The sequence below is a fragment of the Cajanus cajan genome, chromosome 11, assembly GCF_000230855.2.
Source record: "Cajanus cajan strain Asha chromosome 11, NIPB_CcT2T_4, whole genome shotgun sequence".
Classification (NCBI taxonomy): Eukaryota; Viridiplantae; Streptophyta; class Magnoliopsida; order Fabales; family Fabaceae; genus Cajanus; species Cajanus cajan.
In genome coordinates, this window is record NC_138527.1 from 30,960,725 (window position 1) to 30,979,556 (window position 18,832).

An 18,832-nucleotide genomic window follows, 5' to 3' on the forward strand; every position below is an offset into this window, starting at 1 on the left:
TACTTGGGAATGTAAGAAGTGACATACTCAAAGATCCAAGAGGAGTGGGCTAGACATGGAAGATTGGGTCAGTCAAGGCCCAATGGGCCCTATGGGCTTGGAAGGCCCAAACCAAGTTTCAATATGGGCCTATCTTGATTTGAACATTCTTATTATATTTTGTTAGTATAGCTTGAATATATTTTGGTCTTGTATTTTTGGACCACATAGAGTAGCATTTTAGGTTTTAGGCTTGTTGGGCCTAGTTTTGGGCTTCATGGGCCTTTGGGCTTTTGGTACCCAATATTGGGCTCATTTTCATTCTTGTAATTTTTCCTTTCCATTGTATTTGTTGGACCAATGTATTTAGGTCATTAGATTAGGAAAATACAAGAAATACTAAAGTAGGCTAACTAGGTTATATTAGGTTTAATTTGGAAGATATTTAAGTTACATTTGAGTCACATGTTTTGCACCAATTGGTGGCTGAACATATGACACTCAAATTAACCCTAAATGACTCTCAAATCAAACCTAGATACACATTAGGTACCTAAAGTTTCGGCCAAACACATGGGAGCCAAAATTTGAATTCAAATTTCAAATTTGAATTCAAATTTTGGGCGCCACATGTAAGCTTTGACTTAGGCACCCAAATGTGTGCAAAACCGGATGCTACTTAAGTGTTTCTTCTACTCTTCGTATTCACTTTTGAGATATATGAAATTTGAGAGCATTTTCTGCCAAATTTCGTTCAAGAGTCACCAAGAGAGAAACCTCACTTTCTAGGAACCCTAGCTAGGTTTTCCTCCTCTTTGAAGTGAGTTTTCCTTTGTTCCTTAAGCTTGGATGCTTCCATCCATAGCCTAGGAAACCTTAGATCCGAAAATCTTCCTCCAATCAAGTGTTCTTACCTTTGGTTCAAGTCTCCTTGAAGAGGATCCGAGCATAGGAGAAGCTAAGGAGAAGAACTCCAATCACTCCTCCTTCCTTCTCCATCATAAGAAGATTATCTACAACTCTTATGAAAACTTCAAGCTCTAATTCCATCACCTACTATACTGAAAATTATAAAAATCGCAAAATTTTTGGACTAATGGTGACAACTTGACCTTTACTCACTAAATATCAAAACTTGAATTTTAGACATCCTTTTTTTGGTGATTCTAAAGTCATTTGGAAACATCCGAGGATACAACTTTAATGAAGACCTCAACAACTAGTTTGATTCATATAGGAACTCTCGAGGCAATCACACCCGTGAGAGGCTCTATTTTGTTACTACTCATGTTTTTCGACTTCAGGTTGCAAGGATCACGACCATGAACATTGAGTCACACTCTTGACCAACTCTGTTCTCGCATTACAACATTTTTCAATCTCAAACCATGCCAATCATAGTTGTGACCACCGAGTCACGCCCATGACAATCCCCAAGCATGGAATTACGAACATGAATCGCTCAACATCTTCTCCAATGAGTTCTAAACCACCCCAAACTCATCTATAAGCCCCAAAATCAAATCAAAATTTTCAAACTCACAATCATCCCATCAAAATGATTCTATAACAACATATACATCATGAAAACTAGTTCAAATGCAACATGCATGCCCTTAAAAATGAGAGATCAATGACATTGGGTTTTAGGTTCACATACCTCAGAAACTCCAATTTCACAACATAGAATTTATGTAAATTTAGAACTCAGTCACACAATCATATTTTTTTATGATGATCCAATAATCACATGTAACTCAAAATGTAATAACAATTAGACTTTTAGTTTCCCTTACCCCGATTTTGAGATAAATCGAAAAGGAGAAGGACGAAAACGACGTTGTGCTATAAACAACGAAAGCTCTGCAACAACCCATGAATTTTGAACTCCAGATAGAAAAAGAAGGATCAACCCTTTTTAGTAGAGTTGTCAAAACGGGCTACCCGGCCCGGCCCACCACGAGTTGGCCATTTGGTAAGCCAGCCCAACCCGGCTCATTTATCAGTGAGCTAAAAAAAATCGAACCCGGCCCGGCCCACCACGGGTTGGTGGGTTAAACAGGTTGGCTCACCTTTAAAAAAAATATTTTTTTTCATTTTTTTTCTTAATATACAACTAAAGCCCAAAAATTTAAACTTATTTTAAAAATCTGAGATTCTTAATTAAGACATCCATAAATGAATCATTCATCCCAAACATTAAATGATAATTTTAAATATAATCAAATCAAATCTAAATAATCTCAAATAGATAAATATAATCTAAAATCATCTTAAACTTCAAATATAATCCAAAATCATCTTAAACTTCAAATACAATCCAAAATCATAAAAATTACAAATCACAATCCGACATTAAATCATTATTGTCTCATGTTGGACTGCACCATGACCCAATAATTATTATATTTTTTTAAAAAAAAAATTAATCACGGGTTGGTGGGCCAGCCTGGCTCATCACGGGTTCAACCCGGGTGAACCGAGTTGTTAGTGAGCCGGGTTCAAATTTGACCCATATTGAAATTTTTAAATTTATTTCAACCCAACCTGGCTCGAACCCGTGATGAGCCGGGTTGACTCATCGGGCTAAGCCTATTTTGACAGCTCTACTTTTCGGCACCCAAGACCAAGGCAATACTAGAACTAAGAGAAGAAAAACAAGTTTTTATCCAATTCAATCTAAAACACATTCACCTCACCCAACTAAAAAAAAAAACAAACTCCTAACATAATATTACAATAATATAAGATAAAAAATTTTAGTCTTTATAACTGAAATTTCTTTAATATTTTTAGTCATTGTTGTTATTTTTTTGTAACATTGTTTTTTTTATATTAACATGATAAAGATATTAATTTATATTTAATATTAAATTTATTTTATTAAAATTTATAAAAGTTAAAAAAAATTATAAAATAACAAGTATAAGAACTAAAAATATATATCTTAAATTATAGAGATTAAAAAAATTAATATAGAAAAAATATATTTAAATAATAAAAATTAAAAATAAAATAAATATAATAATAATATTTATTAAAAAAAAAAGCTTATATTGTTGTTTCAGTTTGAGAATTATGATTACGTAGTATAGTCATGTCAGATATATGATTCCCACTTGAAATGATATTGGTGTGAGATTGACGAGAACAATTGATTTGTTTTCATGATTTATCGTAATTATTAGCTTCTTTAGCTACTACTCTAATCAGCATAATGAAAGCTAATGATTGCAACAATAATGAAAATAAATCAGTTTCTTCTTTAGAAGCACTCCTGTGTCAGAACAGGAAAAAAAACATAAAGAGGTCATTTTGGATTCTCACAATAATACTTTTCATATCCTTCGAAACGAGTTCCGAGATATTAAAATATTAATATTTTTAATAAATTTATTATAAAATAATTATTTAATTTAATATTTTACAATTTAAATTAATGTTTTAATGATTGAGAATGATTTTCGAGATGTTATTTCGAACGATCTATCATTTTTCTTTAAGTTAATGCTTTGAAGGTAGATTCTTATCCATGCTTAAGAATTTATGTAACATTGTTTGCTAGAAAATAAATAAATAAATAAAATGAAAAGAAGAAAAAGAAAATGAATAGATAAAAAAAAATAGAGTGAAAGTTGAATTTGTTTGATAAAAGAGTATAGAAAAAATAATTTTTTAATTAATTTATATTAAATTAATAATAAAAAAAGTAAATCAATAAATTTAAAATATTTTTTATTTTATGAAAACAATAATTATTTTTAATATTTTTATATATTTTTTAAATAATATATCTAAAAATCGATTTTAAACAAGGAAACTTTTCACATAAAAAATGAATTGTAGCAGTAGATGAAAAGTTATGTGGTGTAGAGTTCACTTTATTTTACATATGTTTCTACTCAAATTTGTTACACTAAACATATTACTTGTGTATTTGCTTACTCGATTGAAACCCTTCAAATGTAGTCTTACACTTACATGTTTTCATTTTAAATGTAGAATCAAATATATTGATAGATTCAGTTCAACAATTATACAAACATATACTTCTGACTTCTTCCATTCCCTCCTCTCCCTTTTCACTGAAGCAATCAAAGGCTAAACTTTCACTAACAAGTTGCTCAAATGCACAGTGATCTTCCTGCCTTACAATTATAAATTTACCATACTTAACTTCACGAGTACAATATTGCAAATAGACTAATCATGAATGAAGATGCAAAGCAAGTAAGAAAACATGAAACTGATGTATGTTGAACAAAGCCACAAGGACTAGAGTATAAACAGTAACCACTACATTGACAATAAACATGAAGAGATGAAAGGGAATTACGCTGTGTTGTGCAAAATTTTAGTTTGTTCGTTTCCATAAGATAAGTGAAAGCCTACATTCTTGAGAAAACCTAAGCTCAAATTTGAGTGTCAGACTAACAGGGCAGCAACAAATTGACACACCTTTCTAAAACAAAATAAGAGAAAAGACAGAAGAACTAAATCAACATATTTCATTTAGTTTTAATTATGTCAAATGTGCTTAGTAAGCTAATTTTTCATAACTAGAACGGGGTTAAAAATTGAGAGAAATATTTATTTAACATAGTATACAAACTTCTATTTTTTATATACACATTTTATTATACTTATATATTATATATCTTTTAGATTGTATTTAAAGATAGTATAAATTATTCTACATGAAATTATAGCAATATCTCAATTAAATGGGTGAATATTTATATCATTTGGGTAAATATTTAAATTATAGGGAAAAGTGTAATTAAATATGATTGAATTAAATTTTTGTATGCAAGTATTTTGATAGTTAAATTAAATAAATGAATATTTATATTAGAAAGTGTGTATGTTAAGATTTGATCTATGTAGAGCAAAGTGTGTATGTTAAGATTTGATCTATGTACAGTAGTTTTGTGTGTGCATGTTTATATGTATTAAGAGAAGTTATTTGATTAATATGGAGTAATTTTGTATTTGTATGTGCGCGTGTGTTAAAAGGGATTATTTGATTGATGTGGAGTAATTTTGTGTGTGTGTGTGTTAAGAAGGGTTATTTGATTGATGTAGAATAGTTTTTGAAAGTAATTATAAAAGTGAGGTTATTTTAAACAAAATTTTACTTTAAAGTGGTCAATAAAGTGTCATTAGTTAAGGGTTATTTGATTAATATGGAGTAATTTTTGAAATACATTATAAAAATGATATTATTTTAAACAAATTTTCACTTTAGAATAACTAATAGAGAGTCATCAGTTAACTCAAAGACAATTTTGTCACATGATTATTTTTTTAATTTTTTAATCAAAAATCTTGTTGCAATGTGTCACATGATGCCAATGTGAAAATTATTATAGCTTGGAGTGACACCACTGTTGTCATTATTGTTGTAAGTCTTAACAATTTTCATGTAGGCACCATGTGGAACTATAGCCTTTTAAAATATTTTTTTAATATATATATATAGACACGTGCATATATGTTAATCAAATCACATAAATTTCTCGTACTTAGTGATGTAAACGGGTCGGATCAGATTTAGATTATTTTATTACCTAACTCAATTAAACTTAATGGAGATGAGATGAGTCAAGTTATAACTCAATCCAATTGCAATCAGATTGAAAAAGTATGGTCATTGAATTGAACAATTAATTTTTTTTAAGAAAATTGAAACAAATTATAAAAAAAAAAAAAAAAAAGATTCTTAATTCAAATTTGAATACATAATTTATTATACAAACAACATACAACAATTATACATGAAAAATTACAAATATTTCAAACAAGAAAGTATTATTTCACTAATAAATTTTGAATTACATAACAACTAGGATTAAATTATTATTACTGTTTAATCTATACCTCCTCTAATTTAATCAATAAACTCATTACTACAATATTTTAAAAAAATAAATAAAATTATATATATATATATATATATATATAATAATATATTATACATTATATTATGTGTAGTATTTTTAATTTAATTTAATAATTTCTTATAGATAAAACTAATTCAAATTTATCGAGTAACAAATTTCTTGACATAATATTCATCTCATTTATAATCAGATAACATAAAAATTATTCAACTTAACATGTAAAAATATAATTAAATTAATTTAAATAGATAAATTTGTGAGTGAATCGTTAGTCTAGTAGCTTACAAGTCTATTTATACCTAACGCTAGTATAATTAAATCTTATATTATAAATTAGAATAAAACTCGTTGTCCTTTTCATTTTTTCTCTTTACATCTTTTTAACCGTATATATCTTTCAATGTCCGTTTACCTCTCTAAATTTAATTTCAATCATAATTTTAAAAAAAAATAAGTCTATTGTATCTCAAACTCAATATTCATTATAAATCTAAAATATGATTCATACATGTAAAATTTATACATTAAAAAATTATTAATCGTGAATTTTAATTATATAGGAATAATGTGTTTTGCAATTAAACAAGCTAAAACTTAAAAGAACAAATTTCAAAGATATAAAAAAGAGCAATAGCATATGCATTAAACAAAATGTTATCTCAACTGCTAACCGAGGTTCTATAGCCAATAATAAAAATTACTAGTAACAGAATCCATCATCTACAACTCATTTCATGAAATAAAAGTTGCTCTTCAGTGTCATCTTGAAGCTCTTAACTTATTTCACGGTTCATTGAAGGATGGACCAATCCAGTAAAAGGATGAATGCCTACAGCCACACTTGCTTCTTCATTCCCATGCTAAATATTCTCAATTTGCTTTAGAACCAATCGCCCTCTTAGCAAAAGACGGCAAACAGAAAGCCGCTGTATGAATCTGAAATAAAAAGCATAGACAAAAATATAACAGTCCAGTGAGAAAAGGAGAGAGAGAATAATCAGTTGGGAGCAGCAAAAAATGAACATGGTTGGAGCAGCAAACCTCAGAGTTGTAAAATTTCAATGGTCTTGTTGACTGCTGACTATCATTCTCATCTATAGGATTCACTGGATGCTTGAAATCAACAGAAGGCCCCTCAGTTGAGCAAAGCATAAAACCAATCATACCACTGAAATGAAAATAATCAAAGTAACATAAGTATGGATATGGTCATATAATCAATGGGGTATGTTATGAAGACTGCAAATGGGAAAATGGAGTATAAATTTTGAAAGAACATACCTTGGGTATGTAGGAACCGTGGTCCATGCATAGTTGACAGAACCTTTGAATATCTGGCGACAATTAGCCACAATGTCCTCAATGATGTGCATGTGAAGCCATATACTTTCTGCTTGAGTACACACAACTCCTCCTGGACGAAGAGCCCTTGCAACAGACTCGAAAAAAGGCTTTTCAAACAGCTCTTGAGCAGGACCTTAATGATCACAAATATAACCTCAATAAAAAAGCTTGTTATATTAACAGTAAAAGGCCAGAAAAAATTGAAAGGCGTTACAGATATACGCTACCAATAGGGTCAGATGAATCCACTATAACTGCATCATAAGTTCCTTCTGGAACAGCCTTCAAAAATGCAACTCCTAGATCATTGAGAGACAAGATATCATTAGAAACGTTATCTCCTAAACAGTGAAGTAGTTAAGGGACATAAAATATGGAGGGTCGCTGATCATACCATCACCAATATGAAGTGTCACACGTGGGTCGTCAAAACCTACTGCTATATCGGGGAAAAATTGTTTGGAGACCTGCAAAGAGTGAGGATTTCAATTATGATAGTGGGCAATGGGAAAATACTGCTATACAAGAAGTCATTATTCATTGAGCATAAAAAGGTTGATTTTTTCTGGCCAATTGAAAAAAAGAGAAAGAAAAAACAGCATGGCATTATGGCAATAACAAATATCATTAAGTAGAGAAATCCCATCAACTTGGGTAAAACATGAAAAGAGTGAGAAACAAATTATACGCTGTGTGGTAGTCTATCTGTAAAGAATTATATGCTCTATTTAGCTTTGATTAGAGATAGGAAGGAATAGTCAGAGTGCCATTACTCACATCAACAACCATCTTGTCTATTTCGCAAATGTCTATCTTCTCTACTGAGGAATGTCGTGATACTTCCCGCAGGACTCCACCATCTCCTCCACCAATAACCAAAACCTAACAGAAAAAAGCAGCGAGGAAAAGAACGATTAATTCCATACACATAGAATGTCACGCAGGGAAAACAGGATAATATTCCTAAAAAAATTCTTGCTTATAATTATCCAACATTTCATTCTCGAGTGTGGTTCAATTCATATCCCAGATGCCTTACTGCATGAGTGTGATCCTTCCTACTCTCATCAACACTGTCATTCTGCACTCTTCTAAAGGTAAAAGCAACCTAATACATCAATAGACTGCAGACAAACTAATGTTGGTATGCTGAATATAAACCAGCAGTGTAGCTCAAGTCAGCACGGTGATGGACACATGGATCTGAGTAAACAAATCAATATAGACATCTTTTCACAAATTCTTCTAACACTCCCCAAAATCTCTACATACAATGACTAAAAACTATACACTGCCTTACAATCATACTCAAAATATTGGGTCCGTTTATTTAGGCTTTAAATTTTCCAGAGGTTTTTATATAAGTAGAAGCTGATTTGTATCTGGGAAAGATGATAGAAAACACATTTTTAAAACTTATTCTCTCTCTACTACTACTGCAGCTGCTTTTTTTTTTTTTTTTTCTGCTTCTGATTATTAGAATAAGTTTACCCAAAGTCCCAAACATCTCTAAAATTTCATAAAGTCCTTTTTTAAGGAAAGGAAAGGTTCAAACAAACAGATTTTATCAAACCACACAAAATTTGGCGACAAAAATGAGCAAACTAGACATGTAATTAATAAATTCCAGAGGCTAGTAGAGGGACTCTATCAAAATACCTTTTTGGGGTTTGGAATCGAGCAGAGAGGAAGATGAGTGATCATCTCTTGGTAGGCACACTCGTCCCTTTCAGTGAGCTGAATAACCCCATCCAGAACAAGAACCTTGCCATATGTTGACGACTGCAAAAATAAATCACAGAATACACCGTAGTTAAAACCAATACCACCAAGAGGGCAAAAACCTATCAAAATTTCACACTTAAGCTACAAATACCAAGACAAACGAATACCACCAAAAGGGCAAAAACACATCAAAAATTCAAACTTTAGGTACCCATACCTGAAAAACCATGACATTCTGATACTCAGACTTCCCTTGAAACAGAATCTTTTCCACCTTCAAGGAGTGCGCCTCCCCTGCAAATCACAATCAGATTCCAATACACGCGCCTCATTATCACAGATAACAAGCACAAACATTCCATGCTAGAAGTATACAACAACAAAAGCTAGAAGATGCACTTCTTTTACTGCTAACAACAAAAGATGCATCTTTTAACCAATACCATCTACACAAAAATATATGCACTTATCATTGTTTTGAAAAAAAAAAAAAAAAAAAAACATAAGAAAGGGCAAGTTAACCGGCAATAATAAGGGGTAAAATAAGTCCAAAATGTAATAAAGGAGAGAGATTTGATAAGATAGCGTAGTGAAAATAGAAGAGACTAACCAGGCCACATTGGGCTGATTTCGGAGAACCAACCGGGGATGACGGCGGATATGCCAGGGTGATCGGAGACCCCATTTTGTTCTTCTTCTTCCCTTTGCCTCTTTGTGGGTAAGTCTCTGCTCTCAACTACGTTCTCCGCAGCCATCTCTCAACTCCTCCGTAGCGAACCAAACCCACCCTCTCTTCTGCTCCTTATATAGGTGTTACAACTTATTTATATATACAAAAAAAATAATATTTTTTAAATTTATGTTACTGTCGCATTAGGTGAAAAACCTAATACTAAACCGACACGCTCTTTGCTTTGCCTTTCTCTCACTTCTTTTTTTTTTCTTTTTTCTTTTTTAATAAATCTCTTGCTTATCTTTTTATTCTTATTATTTTAATAATAACTATTCGTTGTAGAAATATATTTTATAATTATCTAACACAATTGGATATGTGTGACTGAAATTTAAGATTATTAATTACATTGAAACACATTTCGTTAAATTAGAGTTATCAAAGGAGTGAATAATCTCATTTAGGATATGTTGTTGGTTTAAATTTGTTTTCTAAAAAAGTGTTTTTTCAAATGAAAAAAACACTTTTTCTTTTTATTTTTTCCGTATTTGTTTAAATTATCTACCCAAAAAAATGTATTTGTTTAAATTTAATTTTTTTAAAAAATAAGCAATTTTTTTTCTTTCGTTAAGATGCAATTCTTATTTATTTTTTAAAAAAATATTTTTTAAAACGTTTATTTGAAAATACTTCTTCTTAAATTGAAACAAACATATCTTTAATCTAACTTACCATATTAAATGTGAGAAATGACCAACTTTAACTCTTCCTTAATTTTACATTGGTCATGTTTTTACATTGTTTCACTAATGTTTCTGTGTTATGATACACACTTCAATTATTCTTGTTGTAGTGGGTTTGGTCTTGAGTCTAGGTCTTCTCGTCCTTCTCCGAGTAGTCCGAAGTGAGGGAGAGGGTGCCTGCAAAGACACTCTAACGCTCAAGTAAGTACTCGACGTAATAAATACGGTAATTGAAAGTTAGTTACGTACTTCGCAGGGGTCCTATTTATAGTGATTCTTATTGGGCCGCAATTAGGGACTGATCCCCGGGAAATTAGGGGGCAAATCCGGTGCATTACGTAAATTAACCTCTCCGTAATTATCCTTGCATGAATCCGTGACTTGGCCGAGCCTGCCGACGTGTTAAGATCAAGTAAAGGGTGGTCGGCGGTCTCGGCTAGGTCGATCGGGTCGGTCGCGTCGAGTACTAGGGGGTTCGGCCGGGTCGGCCACCATATGATATAACTAACTTGCTAATTTATCGAATTGGGTTTAAAATGAATTTACGCATAATTTAAAAGATGAATCAAATAGATTCGTTATCAATTATGACAGTTTTACCTTTTACGTTCAATAGTTTTAATATATACTTGGAAAATGTTGTATCATCCAAAAAGAGAAGATGAAATTTCGTTCGAATAATTAAAAATTATTATTTTTTAAAAATTTATTATAAAATAATTGTTTTATAATAAAATTTTTTAAAATAATAATTTTATAATTATTCGAACGAAATTTTAGCTTCTGTTTCGAACACTATAACAATGCTCTATATCACTTTATATAAGAAATGGGATATAAGAAATGGACAAAGTGAGAGAATGTATTTTATATGATAAATTATTCTCAAAATTATTGATTATAAAATTAATTATTAAAATTTATGATAAAATTAAACTTTTATAAAATAAAATTTAAAATTAATTATAATATTAATTATTTATTTTTAATAAATAATTATCATTATACCCTCTAAATTTAATTCCTTCGTTTTAGAAGAATAAAATCCAGTAAATTTATAAAATGATTTTTAATTGCATGTTAAAATATATAATTTAACGAGTATTTTAATATGTGCATTAATATTTATTATATATAACTAAAATTCATAATAAAATATAATATAAATAAATATTATATTTAAATATATGAATCATGTTTAAAATTTGTATGAATAGATGTTTTTAAACATATAAAATATATTTTTTAACAATAACATATAAATTATATTTTAGATTTATGAAAAATAATTATATTGTAACATGATATTATTTTTATTTATTGATAATTTATTAAAAATATTAAATTTTAATTCATAAATAATTATAATAAATAAAAAATGAATTAGATAAGGAGTTAAAAAAAATCTTAAAAATCTTATCATCAAAGAAAAATATCCAAAAACACTTTTTGTAAGTTTCTATTTAATATTAAGGAGTTGATAATTATGATAAATAAATAAAAATAGATAAAAAAAAATAAAAAATCTCTAAAAATTATTGTCAAAGATAAATCTTTAAAAATGTTCTTATACAAGATAAATATTTGTGTTTAACATATAGGAATTGTTAAAAAAGATCTCTCTCATTAATGAAAATTTCTAAAAACACTCTCCCATGACATAGATATTCATATTTGTTGCGGGTTGCATCAATTGTCCCGTGACGGAGGTTAGGTGGGCCAAGTCACTGTCAAATCATGGCGCTTGGGCTGCTACGCTCTTAAGTAGAAAGAGTTGCGCCCTGACTATCAGCTATAGCTTTTGGCCTAGTGGTAAGCGCTCGATCCAACAATTGGTATCAGAGCCAAGGTCATGAGTTCGATACCCAGCGGGGCAATTACTGAGGGGGAGATTGTTGCGGGTTGCATCAATTGTCCCGTGACGGAGGCTAGGTGGGCCAAGTCACTGTCGAATCATAGCGCTTGGGCTCCTACTTCTTAAGTAGAAAGAGTTGCGCCCTGACTATATCCACTATAACTTTTGGCCTAGTGGTAAGCGCTCAATCCAACAATATTTAATATATAAGGGTTGATAATTATGATAAATAAAAATTAAATTAGATAAGAGTTAAAAAAAATCTAAAAATAATCTCGTTGACTAAAAGCTCCTAAAAGTTTTATTGTACAATATAGTAAATAAAAATTAAATTAAATAAAAAAAATTAAAAATTAAAAATCTTCTCATTAAACAAAAACTCAGTATTCTAATTCAAGATAAATGTTAATGTTTAATACATAAGAGTTGAAACGTTGATTCATTTAACTTACATTATTAAAGTAAATTTACAGGGCTGTATTGGTTTAGGATTTCATAAGATTTTAAAAGACTTTTTTTGAGTAAAAAAGTCTGTTGGTATTCAATCAGAATTTTATGTCACTTAAAAATAATCTAGTGGTATTCAATATGAATTTTCAAGATTTTTTAAAGAGTTCATTAAAATCTATTGGTATTTATTTGAGATTTTTTACAACTTAAAAAAAATCCATTGATATGAAAAAATATAAGGATTTTAAAGGATTGTTATATTAGAGGGATTTTAGACTTTTTAGTGTTATCTATAAATACCAAATTCATAAAACAATCTCATCCAAACCCATAAGATTTTGAAGGATTTTTTGAAGTGACTTTTCAAGTGCTTCAAGAATTTTCAAGTGAATTTTTCATCTTTTTTTTTCTATGCTTTTGTCTTCTTCATTTTTTCTTTGCTAATAATACTGCACTACTGTTCATTGCTTATATATAATACTGTAGTATTGTTCCCATTCTATTCTCCTATTTTGTGAAGCTCTTATATGTAAATGATAATGTCATTAACTTGCTCTATTTTTTTCTTCGTTCTCTTTAATTGATCTGCTCTATTTTATAACACACATCAAGAAAAAGAAAAGGTAAAAGATGAAATTGATATCATAATCTCTACAATATATATATATAGGGGAATGCTAATGTACTCCCACCTATTTTTTAGTGGGAGTATGTTAGCAACCTACACCAATTTTTTAGGACAAAAAAACCACTCATTTATTTTGATTTGGTTAATTCGTACAAATGATATTATAGTAATTTAATTTAATTTTAAATGAAAACAAAATATTTCCTCTCTCTTATTAATTTCATTCTCTAAATCATTTCTCTCTCTTATTAAATTTCTTCTCCAACTCATTTCTCTTTCTTATTAAATTATTTCTCTAACTTATTTATCTCTCTCCTATTAAATTCTTTCTTTAACTCATTTCTCTTCCATCTCTCATGATGTCTCCCTCCTCTCTCTCTGAACAAATAAAAAATTATTAATAGAAAAAATAAATGAATTGGAGAATGAAATTAATAAGAGAGAGAAAATATTTTTATTTTTATTTAAAATTAAATTAAATTACTATAATATCCTTTGTACGAATTAACCAAATCAAAATAAATGAGTGGTTTTTTTGTCCTAAAAAATTGGTGTAGGTTGCTAACATACTCCCACTAAAAAATAGGTGGGAGTACATTAGCATTCCCCATATATATATATATATATATATATATATATATATATATATATAAAGATGAATTTGAGTTAAGGTTTTTGTGAGTAGAATGAGATAAAAATGGATCTTAATTGGGGAAAAACCCTCTCAGTATAAAAACTGCGATCTCTCTAATTTCCTTAACTTTGTTACTCTTATCCCTCCTTCTTTTATGACTTAACAATTATTTTATTTTTTTTACTATTAACTTTTTTAATTTTTATATTGTGAAATTAGGATTTTTTTTTATATTTTAAAAAAATAAATTAATATAAGACATTGCAGTATCTAATTTTTTTAGGATTTAAGGTTTATGTCTCGCTTAAATTATTTAAAAAAAAAAGGAAATATTGTTAAAATATTTGTTAGAATAATTTATATTTATAAATATTGTTCAAAAGTTATCATATAATATATAACTAAAATAATTATATATATATTCTCTGTATCTAAATACTTCTGTTTATATTAAAAAATTTATATATCTAAATATTTTCTCAGTATCGAATATACTAATCTTTTATATAAAAAATTATCTTATGTTTCTATATTTCTATTTTTACATATTTTTTTATAATGGCCAAGGTATTTGATCATTCATCTTCAACATTACATGTTAATGAAGATCATATTTTTGAACTTATTATTCAAATTCATGAGTAAGAGCGAGAAAACGCTAATGTTTGGAAGACTAGTATAGCTATGAATATGTGGATGAATGTTATTTTAGAGGATATGATATTATAGAGAATAATAATAATAATAATTATTATTATTATTTAGATATTGTTGTTTTTTTTTATTTGTCTTTGACTCTTTAAATTTGAATTTATGAATTTTTTTGAAATTTTATCATATGTCAAAAATCCACGAAAATTCTACAAAATCCACAAAGTCCCGTAAAATTCTGATTTAAAAGTCTTGCAGAATCCATTAAAATCCTGATTTAAAGTCTTGCAAAATCCTTCAAAGTCTTAAAAGTCATGAAAATTCTGCAAAGTCTTTTAAAATCCACAAAAAAAAATTTAACTAAAAAAATCTTTTAAAATCCTAATCCAATACATCCCCCTAAGATTTGACTAAATTAATATATTCCCCAAAGAGAAATAACATTTCATTATTCTCTCTTCATATGATAAAATAAAATAAATTACACTTTTATTTCTTAGATATATGAGTATTATACTATCACTCTCTTATTATATTAAAAATTTAAAATATATAATGTAGAGCATTTTTAACTTAATATCCTAAAAAGCATTCATCATAAAATTTTAAAATAAACATTTTATTAAAACATATGTTTAAAATATTTTTAGTTCACTATCATTTAATCACTGGATAAAAAATTATAAATATAATTAAATTTAAGGTAATTTATTAAAATAAAAAATAAAATAAAATTTACAAAGTAAAAACTATACTGTACACACGTCAATTTATATTTATATATATAAGTATTAAATTTTAAAAAAATTATATTTTATTTAATAATAAATTTGTATCATAGATATATTCATAAAAATTGTATGTTTAACCTGCATATTTTAACATCATATTTATTAAAATGTAAATAATATTTTATCAGAAAATACCGATTTATTTAGATATTTGTTAAAATATTTTTTTAATACCATCAATTAAATAATATTTTAAAGTTTATATATTACTTTGATTTAATATAAAATTAATATTACGTAATAAAAAATATTATTTTATTTAAATACTTATAAAAAATATTACATGAATCATATTAATTAAATATAATCTTAAATTTTGGAAATATGTAATGAGCAGTGCATTTGACAGAGAAAGATAGTCGAATGGGGTCGAATAGAAAGCAAAAAGGAATATGGTTTTGGGGTGTGTGTTCAGTGTTCTCATTTTAAAAATGTGCTTTCGGCTGCAGTATATGCCTACTCAAACTGCCACGATCCCCACATGTTACATCCTAATTTCAAAAGTACAAATAAGAATGATAGGGCTTTCAATTAGGGTTTCTGCTTTTTGTTTTGCTATCGTCACTTACATAATGGAGAGGTAGATTTCCACACAACTTCTATGTCGGAGAGGTATCAAAAGTCACGCCCTTCTTTTAACTTTTTATATACACTTATAATAATGCAACTTGGATATCATTTCATACTAATCATTCAAGTCATTCACATTTGTAATTGGGTTGCTAAATCAGCCAACAATTAAGCAAATTTTTCATATTTCAATCGTTATTAACTTACTTAGTCATCAAAATTTATCTTTATTATTGACTTAAAAGTAAGTTCATACGGGTTGGTTAATGTTATTACTATATGCCTCTTTCCTTTGTTATGATGTTGTCACTTTCACACCACATTGCTTTTACTTTTGAAGAGTGTTAACAATAAAAAACTTAAGAATAACAAATGTTTAGGATGGTCAATTGATCATTATAAATTGTCTGTCTTTGTGAAAATTAATTATTGCTGACCATTCTCTTTTATAAAAAAAAAGTGTATTGTTAATAGTCATCTAAATTTAACAATCACAATCTTATACTTTCCTCAAATACTGTTTTAGTAATATTGAGAAGTATAAAACATATAAAATAAAGACCTAATTTCTAAGTACTAAGTACCTTTATATATATATATATATATATATATATATATATATATATATATATATATATTATCGAGTTTAAGCTATTAAGTTTACCACTTAAATTTAACGAACAACAAACTTATTTTTTTTCAATCTTTCATATTTATTATAAAATGTAAATGTTAATGATAGTCAGATGAATTCCGCAAAAGCATGGAAATCTGGTGTGCTTTGTACTTTTAAAGAATAAGAGTGTATAATGAAGTTAAAGTGCTAAAATTGCTTTTAGTAGAAATTGCTTAACAGTTGCTTATTTCACTTTTTTAAATGACATGATAAGAGAAAAATAACTTTAAGAAGCAATTACAAAAGTAGAAACAATTGTTTCTTTCTTACACGTGACTCTAAAGAGAGAATATATAATAAGTTTGAAATCATTCTTACAGCCCATACTTAATTAAACAAAATGAAATATCTGAAAGTCGGTCCAATATGGATTTTAAAATATGTGCATGTTTGGCCCTAGAATGAAGAATCTCATAATAAATCAAAATATTGTTTGGAAAGAGGCTGACAAATCCTTGATCAAAGCTGGAGTGGAGACAAATTTGAAAATGATAAATTACTCAATTGTCTATCTCAAGATTTGGGTCATCATTCAATGCATTACAATTATAATCATATTTAGGTTGGTCTCTTTTTTATGTCAGACTTTTGGTATGTGAAAGACCATTTTTATAATCCTATTCTTATTGAAATCTGTTATACTTCAATTATTTTTTTTAATGTAGTTTATTAGTAAAGAAGTAAAAAATAATGTTAAATTTATGAATAATTAAATTAAACAACTAAGATTTATTTGATAATGAAAAATTTAATAATATATTAATTATGTTTTTTTATGATAAATTATCATTTTGTTAAAAAAAAAAAAAAAACTCATCAATCTTATTATCAATTCCAACTTCCTTTTTGAATACTTTATTATCATTTTCGTCAACTTCAACCTCCTTCTTCAACTTTATCAACTATAGTGTCATTCTTTGATAACACCATCAATCTTAACAATGACATCGCCTTTAATTTTTGAGAGTTCCATCACTCTCTCTCCTTCACAACGAATTCCTCGAGATCGACCATGAGATCATCGTCGCCTACGAGGAGTTCTATGACTCCAGTGACATCTTTGCCCTCAATAGCAATGTCTTCATGATGGATGGCAATGTGAAGGAGATAGGTTCGGGTCTGGGACGAAGAAGGAGAAGGTGCATGACAAAGAGGAAGAAAGCACAAGTACTAGGAAGAAAGCGCAAACCCCAAACCCTTAACACTTCTTCGAAGTGAGCATTGATTCTAGTGACAACAGCGGACCATAACTCCAACAAGGAAGTTGCATAAACAATATCCCTTCATCTTCCTCTTTCTTCGTTGAAGCCTTATCAGAATCTGTTGTCAAAATCATTCATGTCTATAATGAGAACCTTGCACTATTGTTGGGAGGGCTCGTTGCCTTCCCCTACAACCTCGACTCCCTATGTCACCTGTGCCAAGTCAATTGTTGTAGGCAGCCACCACCACCACCTTGTCATTTGTGACGCTATGGTGAGTATGTTGCCATTAGTGTGAAGAACAAGTGTGTAACAAGTCCCACATCGATGAGTGAAGTGCCGATGAGTGAAGTGCCGGTGAGTGAAGTACCGTGGAGTGCAGCCATCGAGGACGCTGGCTTTCGAAGGGAGTGGTAATGTAACAAGTCCCACATCGGGGAGGCCTCCTTACCAAAAAGGCCTTATAAGGCGGGAGGTTCTCCAACCTCTTGGGCCGGCTTTTGAGGGATAGTTCCCCTCCTTAGCCTTATGCTCGTTACAAAGTGGTAGCCTCTAGAATTAGGTCTAAGTAGCTTCTAAAAAAAAGGATTTTTTATAATAATTTTAAATAATTTAAATCAAATTTAAAACAAAAATAATTATTGTTTATTTATCCACCAATGAACAATATAATAAACTTGTCTACCATAATGATCGTTGCTTTTTTAAATTATAAATTAGTCTTCATTTTAAAGTACTAATGTTATAGAGGTTTCTTACTTGTAAGTATGTGTTTATATTGTTGTAAGTTTTATATACGTGGTATTTTTATACTATCCAGTAAATTTATGGAGAATTTTTATTTATCAAAGTGTAGGATTATATATCCTTATAATTTAATTCGTGCCAATTATTTTATATAATCGCTGAATAGAATATAAGAAAATTTGAAATTACTATTATATATATATATTAAGTATATACTAGGCTGAATTTGATTATATAAGTATAAAATAATTTTTGAATTAA

At 28.8% G+C, this 18,832-nt stretch overlaps 1 protein-coding gene across 1 annotated transcript; it reads right to left on the minus strand.

The window, feature by feature from the left end:
• Positions 1-6,498: 6,498 nt before the first annotated feature.
• LOC109800281 (spermidine synthase 1) lies at positions 6,499-9,747 on the minus strand. The gene is made up of 9 exons (XM_020361063.3): positions 9,562-9,747; positions 9,169-9,245; positions 8,886-9,008; positions 8,004-8,108; positions 7,621-7,693; positions 7,454-7,525; positions 7,164-7,359; positions 6,924-7,050; positions 6,499-6,818 (listed from the first exon to the last, which is right to left on the minus strand). The coding sequence occupies exons 1-9, from the start codon at positions 9,704-9,706 to the stop codon at positions 6,753-6,755; spliced, it is 984 nt and encodes a 327-aa protein (XP_020216652.1). The 5' UTR covers positions 9,707-9,747; the 3' UTR covers positions 6,499-6,752.
• Positions 9,748-18,832: the final 9,085 nt, after the last annotated feature.